The following is a 12105-nucleotide window of genomic DNA, read 5'->3' on the forward strand; positions in this document are numbered from 1 at the left end:
AGGATCCTTCAGGAAGAATAGGCTTCCACAGTGCACCTAACATGCTCCCAGCGCAATTTCTGTTCCTATTTTCAGGTTGCAAGAGTAGTTCGCTTGCTTCCCTTTAGCTATCCCCTCCCCAGGCCCCATCCGGCAAGAACGATACTTGTGAGGTGCCCTCCAAGGCCAGGAATGTTTTCCAGCACTACAAGTACAAATGCAACATCCACACATTGTCATTTAGACAGGAAGAAGCAATGGTGGTGGGCCATTCCTCCTGTTTTCCGGCATGCCCTCTTCCCATGTAGATGCCACAAGTGGATGTCCTCGGGTGGACATACTACTCTACTGATCTAGAGCAACGTATCTACTTCTTAAGTGCCAGTGAAAGACACTCTGATCCCAACAAACTCTCCCTGTGTGTGCAGGTTATCACAGATGGCCAGCCTGAAAGTGACTTCAAAACAAAAAGTTAAGTGAGGAATGATGAGGACTGGGGCCTTTTTTTGATGTGGCACTTTCCTTACGTAAAGCCCTCTCTAGGGAAAGTTGCCTGGGCCCATGCAATCTCCAGTCTTAGGGAAAGTGGTTTGTTGTCTCTAGAAACAGAGGCCATATGTCTCTGAATACCAGTTGTCGAGTAGCAACAGTAGAAGACCATCGTCCTCACTTCCAGATTGTGGGCCTTCTGTAGACATCTGGTTACCCATTGTTGGACTGGACAGAAGTTTGGTCTAATCCAAGAGGGTTCTTCTTACATCCTAATAATTATGAGATGCTGCATTTTATGAGTTTAGGAATGGATGTTCAGTGGTACCTCGGGTTAAGAACTTAATTCATTCTGGAGGTCCACTCTTAACCTGAAACTGTTAACCTGAGGTACCACTTTAGCTAATGGGGCCTCCCGCTGCCACCGCCACACAATTTCTGTTCTCATCCTGAAGAAAAGTTCGTAACCCAAGGTACTATTTCTGGGTTAGCGGAGTCTGTAACCTGTAAGCGTCTGTAACCCGAGGTACCACTGGAACTTGTATTCAGCAGGAGTCTTCTGTGTCAAACTATTTTGGGGGGGTTTCCTGTAAATTCTTTTTTTAATAATAATTTTTATTAGTTTCCAATTACAATCCAATAATAGCCTCATTACTGTGCCAAACTCTAAACGTTTGCTGAAAACAAAATTAACACCACTTTATAGTAGTCTATTGATGTTCGATTTTAATTTCTTTTTGCTTTTACTTGTTTTTAACTTTTTATGAAGTTATTGTTTGGTTTGGTTTTTATACAGCTGTAAACTGCTGTGACACAGTTTTATGATACAGCTGTCTATAAATATTTTTTTTCTAAATAAATACTGGAATTTGACATACCTTTGTGAACCACCATGAGACTAAGAAAATACCAGTACATTCCATGGCCTTTACTGTTACCAAGTAGACCCCCATCAACAGATTAAACACAGGCAAGAAAAAACTACATTTGAGCTTTGTTTTCTAAATCAATACAATTTCTCAAATTTATTTTTAAGAATTACTTCTAATATATCTTTTTCACAGAAGGAGGGTATAGGGAATGCTCTCATTCCATCTGTAAACACTGAAATACAGATCTGGGAAACAAGGGAAGAGACACAAAAAAGTGCATTTTACAAAATTATCAACTAAAATATATTTTACATGTATTACATTTCAATTTAAATTCTACTGACTGCATTTTCAGTTTCAAAAATATTTCCATATCTAATAGATTAAAAAAGCATGAAATATTTTCATTTCAGATAAGACATTTCAAATCATTTACATGCTGCCCGCAAAACAGCATAAAACAACCACACAAGTCTTTAAACAATATTTCTTGGCCTGAAGTAGATTCTGACAATATCAGAAGCACGGAAGGGTTAGGGGTTCTCCTCTCCAGATAGGGGGCTTCTAGCCCACCCCCGGACCTGGGCAGATATACAATTTCTTTCCTTTTGTACAATTATGTGAGTTTGTTTTCTTTGTTCCTGCCTGGAGAGGAGGCAGGACGAAGGAGGAGGAGGAAGCAGTAGCAGACACCAGATTTTTCAGGAAATGAGTCTGGTTTCTCCGTTTTCCCAAAAGCTCTTTTTACAGGGCAGTAGCACCCTGAAGATGAGTCTCGAATCAAAAGCTGTGAGGATTCCCTTCACTATACCATGAACAACACTACTATTTCCCCCCTCCCCGGAAAAAGAGGATACCTAGCAACGTGGTTTCTTCCCCCCACCCCCAATTACAGGGGCGGAGAAAGGAACCCCAAATCTGATTCTGCATAGATCAGACTACTCAACTCCTAACACCCACACCCACACACTTTACCCATATCATTCTGGGAACATTCCCTATTCCAGTCATTCTCTTTCCCCTACAATTCCCTCTTCAACCAGGCAAATGGAAGAACAGGCAGCAACTACGGAACCCACAGTATTGCTCCCAAACCACCCCAGCATACCTCTAGACTGAAGAGAGTGATGCCAGCCCTACCCTTCCTTCCGTCCAATCTGAGCCTCCCTCATGGTCAGGCTCTCTCACCTGCTTGAGGGAAATATCACATGGAAACTTCTGTTCCATTCCTGTGCTATAACAAGGTGTGCTTTGTAGCACCGGCAACTCCCAAGAGCCCCCCAACATGCCCAAGCAATGGTTACGGGGGGGAAATAAAGCCATTACTTTGGCACTAGCCAGCTTGGATCAGCCACAGATTCTTGCTCAGAATTAGGGTGGGGATTTCCCCCATAACGGCAGGGAGCAAATCCTTTCCCTACTAAAACACAGTAGGAATCGTCTCCTCGTGACCTTGAGGTATAACCAACCATCTCTTGCTTTGACCTTCTCAACCTCTCTCTCTCTCTCCTCCCCATCACTTTCCCATCTTTGGTATGATGAGCAAAATCTGCGGATCTCCACCTGTGCACATGGCACAAGGAACTGAACATGGCAGGGCTACTTCCTCCGGGCCAGGCAGGCAGAGAGAGCCCAGGTGGCGAGACTCCATTCCAGCCTGTGGGCAAGTACTACTTCTACTTGAAAAAAAGACGACAATATTAAAGCCGTAGGAACGTTTCTATCATCGTATAACACTAGTTCAGAACACTCCCCCCGCAACACACACACACCCAAAAAGTAACCCCCACAGGTCCCTCGTTCGGGTGAGCGACTCTGGCCATCAGCAAGCACATTGACTGACCCAGTGTTAATTCTCATTCTTTAGAATTAGTGCAATCTACAAATGGAATCCCAGCTTTGTGTGACCGGTTCAGCGGGCTCTTCATATGCTGTCCTTTGGTTTGCTTTTAGAATTAACTGAAATAGCTTCGTGTTAAAGCCAAAACTAAAGTAGTTTTTTTCTTTCTTTCTAACACCTATACATGTAAGGCAAGAGGCAGAAGTATCCGTAGGAATCAGGTAGCAAGTTTTTTTCTCTCTCTCCAAAATGCAAACCTCTCATTGGTCAGTTCCTTTTGGGAGCCAAAGAGTCTCGCCTTGGTGGGCATGCTCAGATGTCAGTGTTAAGAGGAGATTTTTTGGGGGGTGGGGGTGGGGAGGTGTTTGGGAGAGGAGAGAGGTAGGCAGGCAAAAGCAGACCAGGCTGGTCAAGTTAGGATGCCTGTTTCGAAAAGAATGCAGTTCAAGCGGTACAATGTCCTTGCTAACTCTGGCTTTTAAGCCCTCCCCGAGTACGCTGGAGTGTGCAAATCCGGGTTCTACAAGGGCTGGAAATAAGAGCAAAGAAAATGGAATCGGGATGGGAAAGAATATCCACTATTTCAACCAGCAGAAGGGATGCCTCTCCAAACATCTGGAGGGAAGGTATCGGTTTTGTAGCAGCTGTCAATTAAACTCTGGGAGCTGTTCAGGTGCTTGCCCACTTCTGAAGCAGTGATCCTTAAGGTTGGACCCTGTTTTCTCTCACACGTGTGTGTGTGTGTGTTTGTGTGTGTGTGTGTGTGTGAAATCTACGCAGCTTTTCAAAACGGTCTGAAGTAATCCTATTGCATCTTTCCCACTTCCTGCTTTGGAGGTGAAGCTCAAAGCCAGTCAGGAAAGCAAACAACGGACCGGACAACCCCAGAAAGCAAGTGTGGTCCTTCTCCCCTTACCAAATCAAAACATGTTCAGCATGCGGCAAGGACATGCAGCACGTAAACGTCTCCCAAACAGGGGTGCTTCTCCAACCTCAAGTATGACACTGATCAGAAGGATCTCTGCCCTCAGCCTTCATATCGAGGACGTGAGATCAAGGGCCCACGGCAGCTCAGCTTTCTTCTGCACTCGTTCCCCTTCTGTATGCTCTAACCATCCCCACCAAGACTGGCTCTGGATTCAGTTTATACTGGCTTTTATCCCCTGGACCACCCCGCCCTTTCCCCTCCCCCCTCCCCCCTTATAAGATGCTCATTGTACATATATATATAGATATAGATTTACAGAAGCAAGTACCTATATCTATATACACACACACACATTTCTCTATAGATATATATTTCCATTTATGCTCTTTATATGAAGTGCTGTGCTTTGAACATCTGCCTCAGCAGGAAATCTGTTCCCCAAACGCAGAGGATAGAGTGCTTGGGCATCCCCTCCTGTGCCCGAGGGCAGGGCTCCACCACAGCACGTGCCGGCAATGAGGTCAGGCTGCCCTCGGCTCTCCAGCCGCCGCCACCACTTGTCAACCCCACGGAGCTGCAGAGCTCGGCTACTGCGGATTCTTCAAGATGCGCCCATGCCGGAAGTCGTAGACATGGCGGCAGAGGAAAACCAACTCGGGGTCAGTGTCCTCTGGCACCTTGCGATGGGCAGGGGTGGAATACTCTTCCGACGGAGGAACCATCACGGCTTTCTTGCCCGGGATCCCCTCCACTCGACGCTTCGCCAAGGCACAAAATCTGCAAAGTAAAAAAAAAGAATGATACTAAATTTTTAGCATTATTAAATTCATATAGAACAGAATAAATGTCTAGTTGAGCCTCTCTAAAGGGCAAGAGCAAGCAAAACCAAGACTCTGGCGTTGGTTATAGTGATCTTCCCATTTTGAAACTGCCAGAAAATTGAGAGGAGGGCCATGAAGGCCCACGATGCACTGATAAGACCTCAGAGAAAACACATGGAAGAAATGTATAGTAATATGGCCCTACTGACTCCTCTGCTCCACCTCGGCCATGCTGAAATCCAAAGAACAACTCCCCCACATGTTCTGTTGACAAGGGTGACTAGGCGGGGGGCGGATTCACTCTGCTCTTGCACTGCTGAATCCATATCATTTGCATGCTGAGTTTGTATAAGCATAGACTGGATTACGGCAGCCCTTGGGGCTGCCCTTGGAAGCTCCAACTGGAGCAGACTGTGGCAGCCAGACTGCTCATGGGGGCACCTGCCCATCTACTACTGAGCCAGGTTCAAGGTCCTGGTATTAATTTACAAGGCCCTGAACACCTGAGGTCCTAGGTAGCTTAGGGGCACTTGAACACTTCTCTTCCAGCTCAATCACTGAAATCATCAGCAGAAGCATTGCTGGTTGTTTCCCAAGTTCGCAAGGCTCATTTAACAACAACAAGTGACTGAGCCATTGGTGTCATGGACCGAGTCTTGTTGAATACGCTGCAAATAGATTCAGCAGACACCTTCTGTTTCAATATTTTAACCCCACTAGGGTTACGCCGGCAATTAAGAACATATCTTTCCACAATAGTTAGCTTTTTTCTCAATTAAGATTTTTTAATATGTGGCTTTTGACATGGTTTTATGTACCGTATTTTTCGCTCTATAAGACGCACATTTCCCCCTCCAAAAATTAAGGGGAAATGTGTGTGCGTCTTATGGAGCGAATGCAGGCTCCTTGGCTTCAGCGATAGCAACGCGAAGCCTCAGAGGCACAGTGGGAGCGCTCCTGCCGCACTCCGGAGGCTTTGGGTTGCCTTCACTGAAGCCTGGAGAGGTAGCTGCCTGAAGCCTCCAGAGCACAGTGGGAGCTCCCGCTGCACTCCAGAGGCTCCGGGTTGCCTTCACTGAAGGCGAAGGCAATGTGGGAGAGGGAGAGCTGCGCAGCGCCCCTTCAGCGAAGCAGGAGGAGAAATGGAAGGGGCTCCATTTCTCCTGTCACTTCGCTGAAGGGGCACTGCACAGAGAGGGGGAGATTTTTTTTTCTTGTTCTCCCCCTCTAAAACAAGGTGCGTCCTTTGGTTGGGTGCGCCCTATAGAGCGAAAAATACGGTATATATTGTTGTAAGCTGCTCTGATACCATTTATGAATCATGGTATAGAAATAATTTATATGAATAAATAAAATGAATAAACAAACAAACCAGTTTTAACCCAATCTGATTTAAAAAAATTATACAGTGGTACCTTGGTTCTTGAAGTTAATCTGTTCCGGGAGTCCGTTCAACTCCTGAAACGGTTCAACTTCCAAGGCGTGGCTTCCGATTGGCTACAGGAGCTTTCTGCACTCAATTGGAAGCCGCGGAAGTAGCACCAGACATTTGGCTTCCTAAAAATGTTCGCACAGTGGAACACTCATTTCTGGGTTTGTGGCGTTCGGGAGCTGATTTGTTCAGGAGCCAAGCTGTACAACTACCAAGGTACCACAGTTGTACTGCTTTTTCACAAAGAAACGCACAAGGCAGTCTTGTTTGTTAAATGAAAAAAACAACAGTCAAATTATTTAAACAGGAGCTTCTTTTAAAAGGGCTAGGGAAGATATAGGTGGTTTGGTTTATAGGTGGGGATGGAGCTCTCAATTCCGCCCTACTGCACAGCTTAATCATAAGGACTGGCCACTTCTTTATCTTATATGGCTCCATGGACTAGATAGGCGAGGATTGCCTTGGACTTCAAAACTATTTTATAACAATGAAATACTTTAGGAAACCAACAGCTCACAACTGCAAAATTATACAGAAGACTGCTCCCTATAGTCCAGACAAACGTCCTTTAATAATACACAGGAGCTTAGATACACTTAGCAAACATTAAATGTTCCTTCTAAAAAGGATTCAAATTTCTCTACTGGGGGAAGAGAGATTCTCATGCCTTAAGCTGTCTTTAATGTTAGTGGGGTGTGGTATTTTGATTAAGACTGTGGTTTATAAAACGGCACTCTTCCATTTTTTAAACAAGCTTTTAACAATCCTCCCCCCAATCCCAGTTTTACTGAGAGAGTTGGCAGGTGGGTGGTGAGTGGACAGTTTTTGGTTTTGTTATTTAAACTAAAACAGGAAAGAGGCCAAAGTAGTAATACTCTTTTCTCCTAGACATACCAAGAATAACCAACTGAAAATGGATTGAGATGCCCAGACAAGCACAATTAATGCCAAGGCAGAGAGAGAAGGAACACACCCATCAGCAAATGCAGCAAAGCAAAGCGAAGCACACACCATGCCGTGGAACTGCCTTTCTGGAACTCTGAGACAACAGCAAAAGCAAGGTAAGAGCACCACCTACCTGCAGTATTCTGCAAAGGTCAGGACATAGCACTTCTCCTCGATACAGGCAACACTGTTTTCATCCTGATGTCGGGATGCAAAGATCTCATTCTGCAAGAGAGCACACAGTTGGGACCGTCGCAATGCACAGCAAAACTTCCTGTGCAGTTGTCCTGCGCATACTTTTGTCTCTGGCCTAAGATATCATGCCTCCATGTTTCTCAGGCTGCCACTTTGAACGTAGGCCGTGAGGCAACCTCTCATGGGACACATATGACGTGTTGTTCTAAGTAGAACCTATGAGCTGTCATCTTTTTAGACCAGCCTTTGCCAGCCTGGTGTCCATCAGATGTTTGGAACCCAAAGCCACCACCTGGAGAGCACCAGTTTGGTGAAGGTAGTTTTAGATTATATAAGGCATTCGCTGTTGAGATTCTCCTTTAGCTGTCTGGGAGCTAAACTGCCCAATCTTGACGTATGGGTACTAAGGAGCAAGCCCAATTAAAATTAATCTCTCGTAAGTGTGCACAGGATTACAGCCTTAATTTAATCTCAACAGCCACAAGGCTTCTAAGCCTTACTAAAATTCTATCATTTAAATGATTCACGTGAAGGTTGCTGACATCCGATTGTCTTGATAGACAGTGGAGTGTGCCTCTGGGGGGTGAAGTCAAATGGCTGTGTTAGCAGCTCCAAAGTGACCTCCCTGGGGCACAAACCTGAGCCGTGTTTATGGAGGTCCAGGGCTGCCCAGACAACAAGACCCACCCCCCTCTTGGCCTCACTAATACAGTCCAAAGGAAAGCAGAGAAGTACATTTGGCACCAGCTTGGCTGCAGGCAGGAATTGCCGGAAAGAGGAGTACAAAGTGCTAATAATCTTGGAGACTTAATTCCCAGGTTTACTCCTTAGCCTTTTCTTCTACTCAAGATACCACCCAAGGCAGTGGAGGTATATTGCCAGAAATAGGTAGAATAACTTGTGAAGAATTATACTCCCTAGAGTAAATGTGGTTTTTCATGCTATTTTGCAGCCAGTCAGAAAACCACTATGTTGCAAAATAGTTTTTATAAATGATACCATAGAGTGCTTTTTGACCCTTACGCTTTGCTTCTCCCTTTTGAGAAAATGTTAACTGGAATCCATTTTAACAGCACTGCTACTTTGCAAGCTTTGGGCTTGCATGTTGATGTTTATATTTTACCTGGAACTGTTAATTAAGACAGAACTCTGTCAGCGCAGAGACATTCAAGTGCCTTTTAAAAGGTTGCACTGCCTTTCCAATCACTGCAGAAGTTGGACGAATATACAAGATTCTTCTTCTTTCTCTTTCTGGAACCAGCTCGTCAACTCTTCAAATCAGATGCCTCCCTTATCCTCACAAACTCCTCCTTTCTTTCCCACACAATTTTAAAGTATTATTTTAACTTGAAAAGCAAGCAATAGCATACTCTTTCCCCCTGTGTCATTCTAGAACAGATATGAAGCAACCAGGAGTGGCTGAATCATCCTGTCAGCAGGGCAACATAGCTAGAACTAGTTTGATAAAAGGAATTCTAGGGTGTTGCGGTTTTTTGGTGCTGAAGAAACAAGGAGAGCATTTTTGGTTTTGCTGCTGCTCTAAAAAGTGCAATTGACCTATTAAACTGTGGGGAAGATGATCAAGCCTTCCATAACAGACAAACACCTTTGTATTTATTGTACAATAAAAGAATTGCCTGCGAAGGGAGAAATGCATCAGGTGCAGATCTTTAAAATCTAGTATTTAAAGAGGTCTCTTTAAACACAGCCGTACCTAGGTTTCAAAACAGAATGCATTCTGGGAGTCCGTTTGACTCCCAAACTGTTCAAAAACCAAGGCACGGCTTCTGACTGGCTGTAGGAGCGTCCTGCAGCCAATTGGAAGCTGCGCCGGATGTTTGGCTTCCAAAAATTGTTTGAAAACCGGAACACTCACTTCTGGTTTTCGATTGTTCGGGAGCTGAAACATACGCGTTCCAAGGCATTCGGCAACCAAGGTACAACCGTACAGGTAACTCACAACTTATGCACATTTAACTTGCATGCATTCAAAAAGGGGAAAGACTTTCACAGAGGTAACAGCACACTTCCAAAGCAACTACAAGTTGACTGTAAAATCACGAATGTTCTGAATGAGGCAGTAGAGGGCCGGTTTTACACCGGAACTCAGATTACTTGCCAATTTATGAGATGCAGCAGGTATTTACTTATCAAACCACACTGGTTGCAGTTACAGAAAGAGATGGCCTGGCTAACCAGGAATAGAAGATTCCAAATGTTTTGAAATAGGCAGCACCTGTTAATCACTCTCCCTTCTCCCTGCAAGAAAATGACGGCACAATGATCCCCACCTGATCATACAACCACCACACGGACACACTCAACTCACCTGATGCATGCTAGGATTGCGGCCTCCCTGAGTGTGCTCTGGTCTGTAGTACCACAGGAGGCTCATCATCAGCTCCCCTGGAAGCAGACAAGGTAGGTTTTCAAGGAAATCTCGCGCATCAACAGGAGCACAGACATAGCAAAAGAAAGAGAGCTCCCAGCACTCCCTCGGCTATAAGGTGAGCCTGACTTCATGGCAGAAATAAGAGTTGTGCATACTCATATATTTCTGCACCACTCTGGAATTGTCTCAGGAAGGCTCGTTAAGAAATATTTAAGTAAGTTATGTGACACTCCCCACTTTAAAAAAGTTGTGCGTGTCTTCACCCACAAAATTAACAGTCATGGAAGCAGTTAATTATTTGCCCGGGATTGAATGACTCAGTTCAATCTTTACACTGCAGCTTTGGGTCAGCCTGTTTAGACTTCCTTCGGGCTGCTCAGATTGTCTCACAAGCAACAACAAACAGCTTCTACAAACAGGATGGCGGTTCTGCCGTTTCAAAGCAAGGCAACATGGTTGTGGGTTGAAGCTTTATTTGAGCAATGCTCTTCAACCTTAAGTTCCCATGATCCCTGACCATTGAGCTAAGCTTGGAGGGCAAGAGAGGAGTTATAGTCCAACATCATCTGGGAACCAGACAATGAACTAAAACTGGATTACACAGCTCTAGAATTCCAAACCGCTTTCTTAGCCACACAAAGCCTCAGCTGTAGGCACTCTGGGACAATTGCACAGCATTCTTCTGTAGGAAGCCAAAAGGTTTGGATGCTCCTCGTACCCTTTTTACTATTGGCATTTGGAATGTAACTTTTCTATTTTTTGATACATGTTTTGTTGAGTTTTCAAGAATAAATAAATACATAAGCAGCGGATGCAGACACAATTGCACCACACTATTATACTACCCTCAAATAACTAATTGAAACAAAACTAATTCCTTTCCTCCTCCAACCAACAAACCCTTTGGTTCAAAGTGTCGTAAGAATGTCCTGTTACTCCTCAACAGGCGAGTGTGGCAAAGATATGTGAAGCATAACATGTGCCAAAATATAGCAAATCTACCAAAATAGCACTTTACTTTAAGATGTCCAAACCCTCATATGTTGTGAAAGAAGAGATAAATCCTTAGTTTTATCATTAACAAAGGTGGTAAAATCCCATCACTCTCCCACAAAGTAATCTTTATTTGCTCGTCCCCCAACTGCTTCCCATGTATATGTAAGTTTTCCCACTAAAGTTAATGCCATTTAACTTTTAAGTCTTGAGTCATCTTCAGCAAATAAGAAACTTCACCTCAAAACCCAACCACCCCCTGGCCCGGAATGGGAAAAACCACCTTGCTCCCACACAGTACTTTTGCTTTTTGTTCCCACCTGCAGCACGGCATGATCCTAGCTGCTAGAAGACGGATTACAAAGCAGGCAGAAACCAGAGTTTGACGCTATTTCCCAGAATGCGAACTATAAAGAACATTAGTCTAATTAGTGGCTTCTGAGATTCTGGCTGTTAAAAGAATCACATGGCAGCAGGTGTTGCTCAGATGTTACGCTCAGTAGAGAGACAGTGCAACTGCTTGGAGGGCGCACATTCCCCAAGTACGTGGCTTGAGGCAAGAGCCAGAATTTGCAGTTCTTAAGAGCAGTAAGAGAAATGTGCTTGGGGATCATAAGGCAAGGCATTCCAGGGCTTCCCCTTGTTGTTGTTGTTGCTCGCAAGGGGAGGGAAATGAAGGGAATAAAGTTTTTCACTTCACACACTCTTGGCTGACCTGGCCAAGAGAAGGAAGCCTGCTGGAATGGGGGTTGGGGGGCAAGCTATGAAGGGATGGGGGAAGAGGGTGCAAAGGGAAGACTGGCAATGGGGCAGCAGCCAGTGTGGTGTAGTGGTTAAGAGCGATAGTCTCATAATCTGGGGAACCGGGTTCGCATCTCCGCTCCTCCGCATGCAGCTGCTGGGTGACCTTGGGCCAGTCACACTTCTCTGAAGTCTCTCAGCCCCACTCACCTCACAGAGTGTTTGTTGTGGGGGAGGAAGGGAAAGGAGAATGTTAGCCGCTTTGAGACTCCTTAAAGGGAGTGAAAGGTGGGATATCAAATCCAAACTCTTCTTCTTCTTCTTCTAGTACAAAATAATTAAATTGGTTTTCTTTCCTCTCTCTGCAACAGAGAGGGCCACCAGCCAGATGCAATTCTCTGAAATGGGACGGATGCACTTGTGTCCCACATAGGGTGCAATTCAGGGATGACCCACTGATTGCTCTCCTGCACCTTGA

At 44.9% G+C, this 12105-nt stretch overlaps 1 protein-coding gene and 1 long non-coding RNA gene across 3 annotated transcripts in view; one reads left to right on the forward strand and one right to left on the reverse strand.

Moving 5' to 3' along the window:
• Positions 1-1461: 1461 nt before the first annotated feature.
• Positions 1462-12105, reverse strand: part of BAHD1 (bromo adjacent homology domain containing 1) — a 65452-nt gene continuing 54808 nt past the window's right edge. The window contains exons 5-7 of the mRNA XM_083449961.1: positions 9831-9907; positions 7440-7531; positions 1462-4885 (exon numbers count right to left, since the gene is read on the reverse strand). Of these exons, the coding sequence (XP_083306087.1) occupies positions 4696-4885; positions 7440-7531; positions 9831-9907 (359 nt within the window). The 3' untranslated portion in view covers positions 1462-4695. The remainder of the gene's footprint in view (positions 4886-7439; positions 7532-9830; positions 9908-12105) is intronic.
• Positions 4774-9844, forward strand: LOC310682512. 2 transcript variants are annotated; one of them, XR_014513927.1, is made up of 3 exons: positions 4774-4892; positions 7250-7422; positions 9768-9844. It is a non-coding gene; the product is annotated as an uncharacterized lncRNA (long non-coding RNA). The 2 variants fall into 2 exon arrangements; XR_014513928.1 differs by having other exon boundaries at positions 9672-9823.

This window comes from Podarcis tiliguerta (genome assembly GCF_965153285.1).
Source record: "Podarcis tiliguerta genome assembly, chromosome: 1".
Lineage (NCBI taxonomy): Eukaryota > Metazoa > Chordata > Lepidosauria > Squamata > Lacertidae > Podarcis > Podarcis tiliguerta.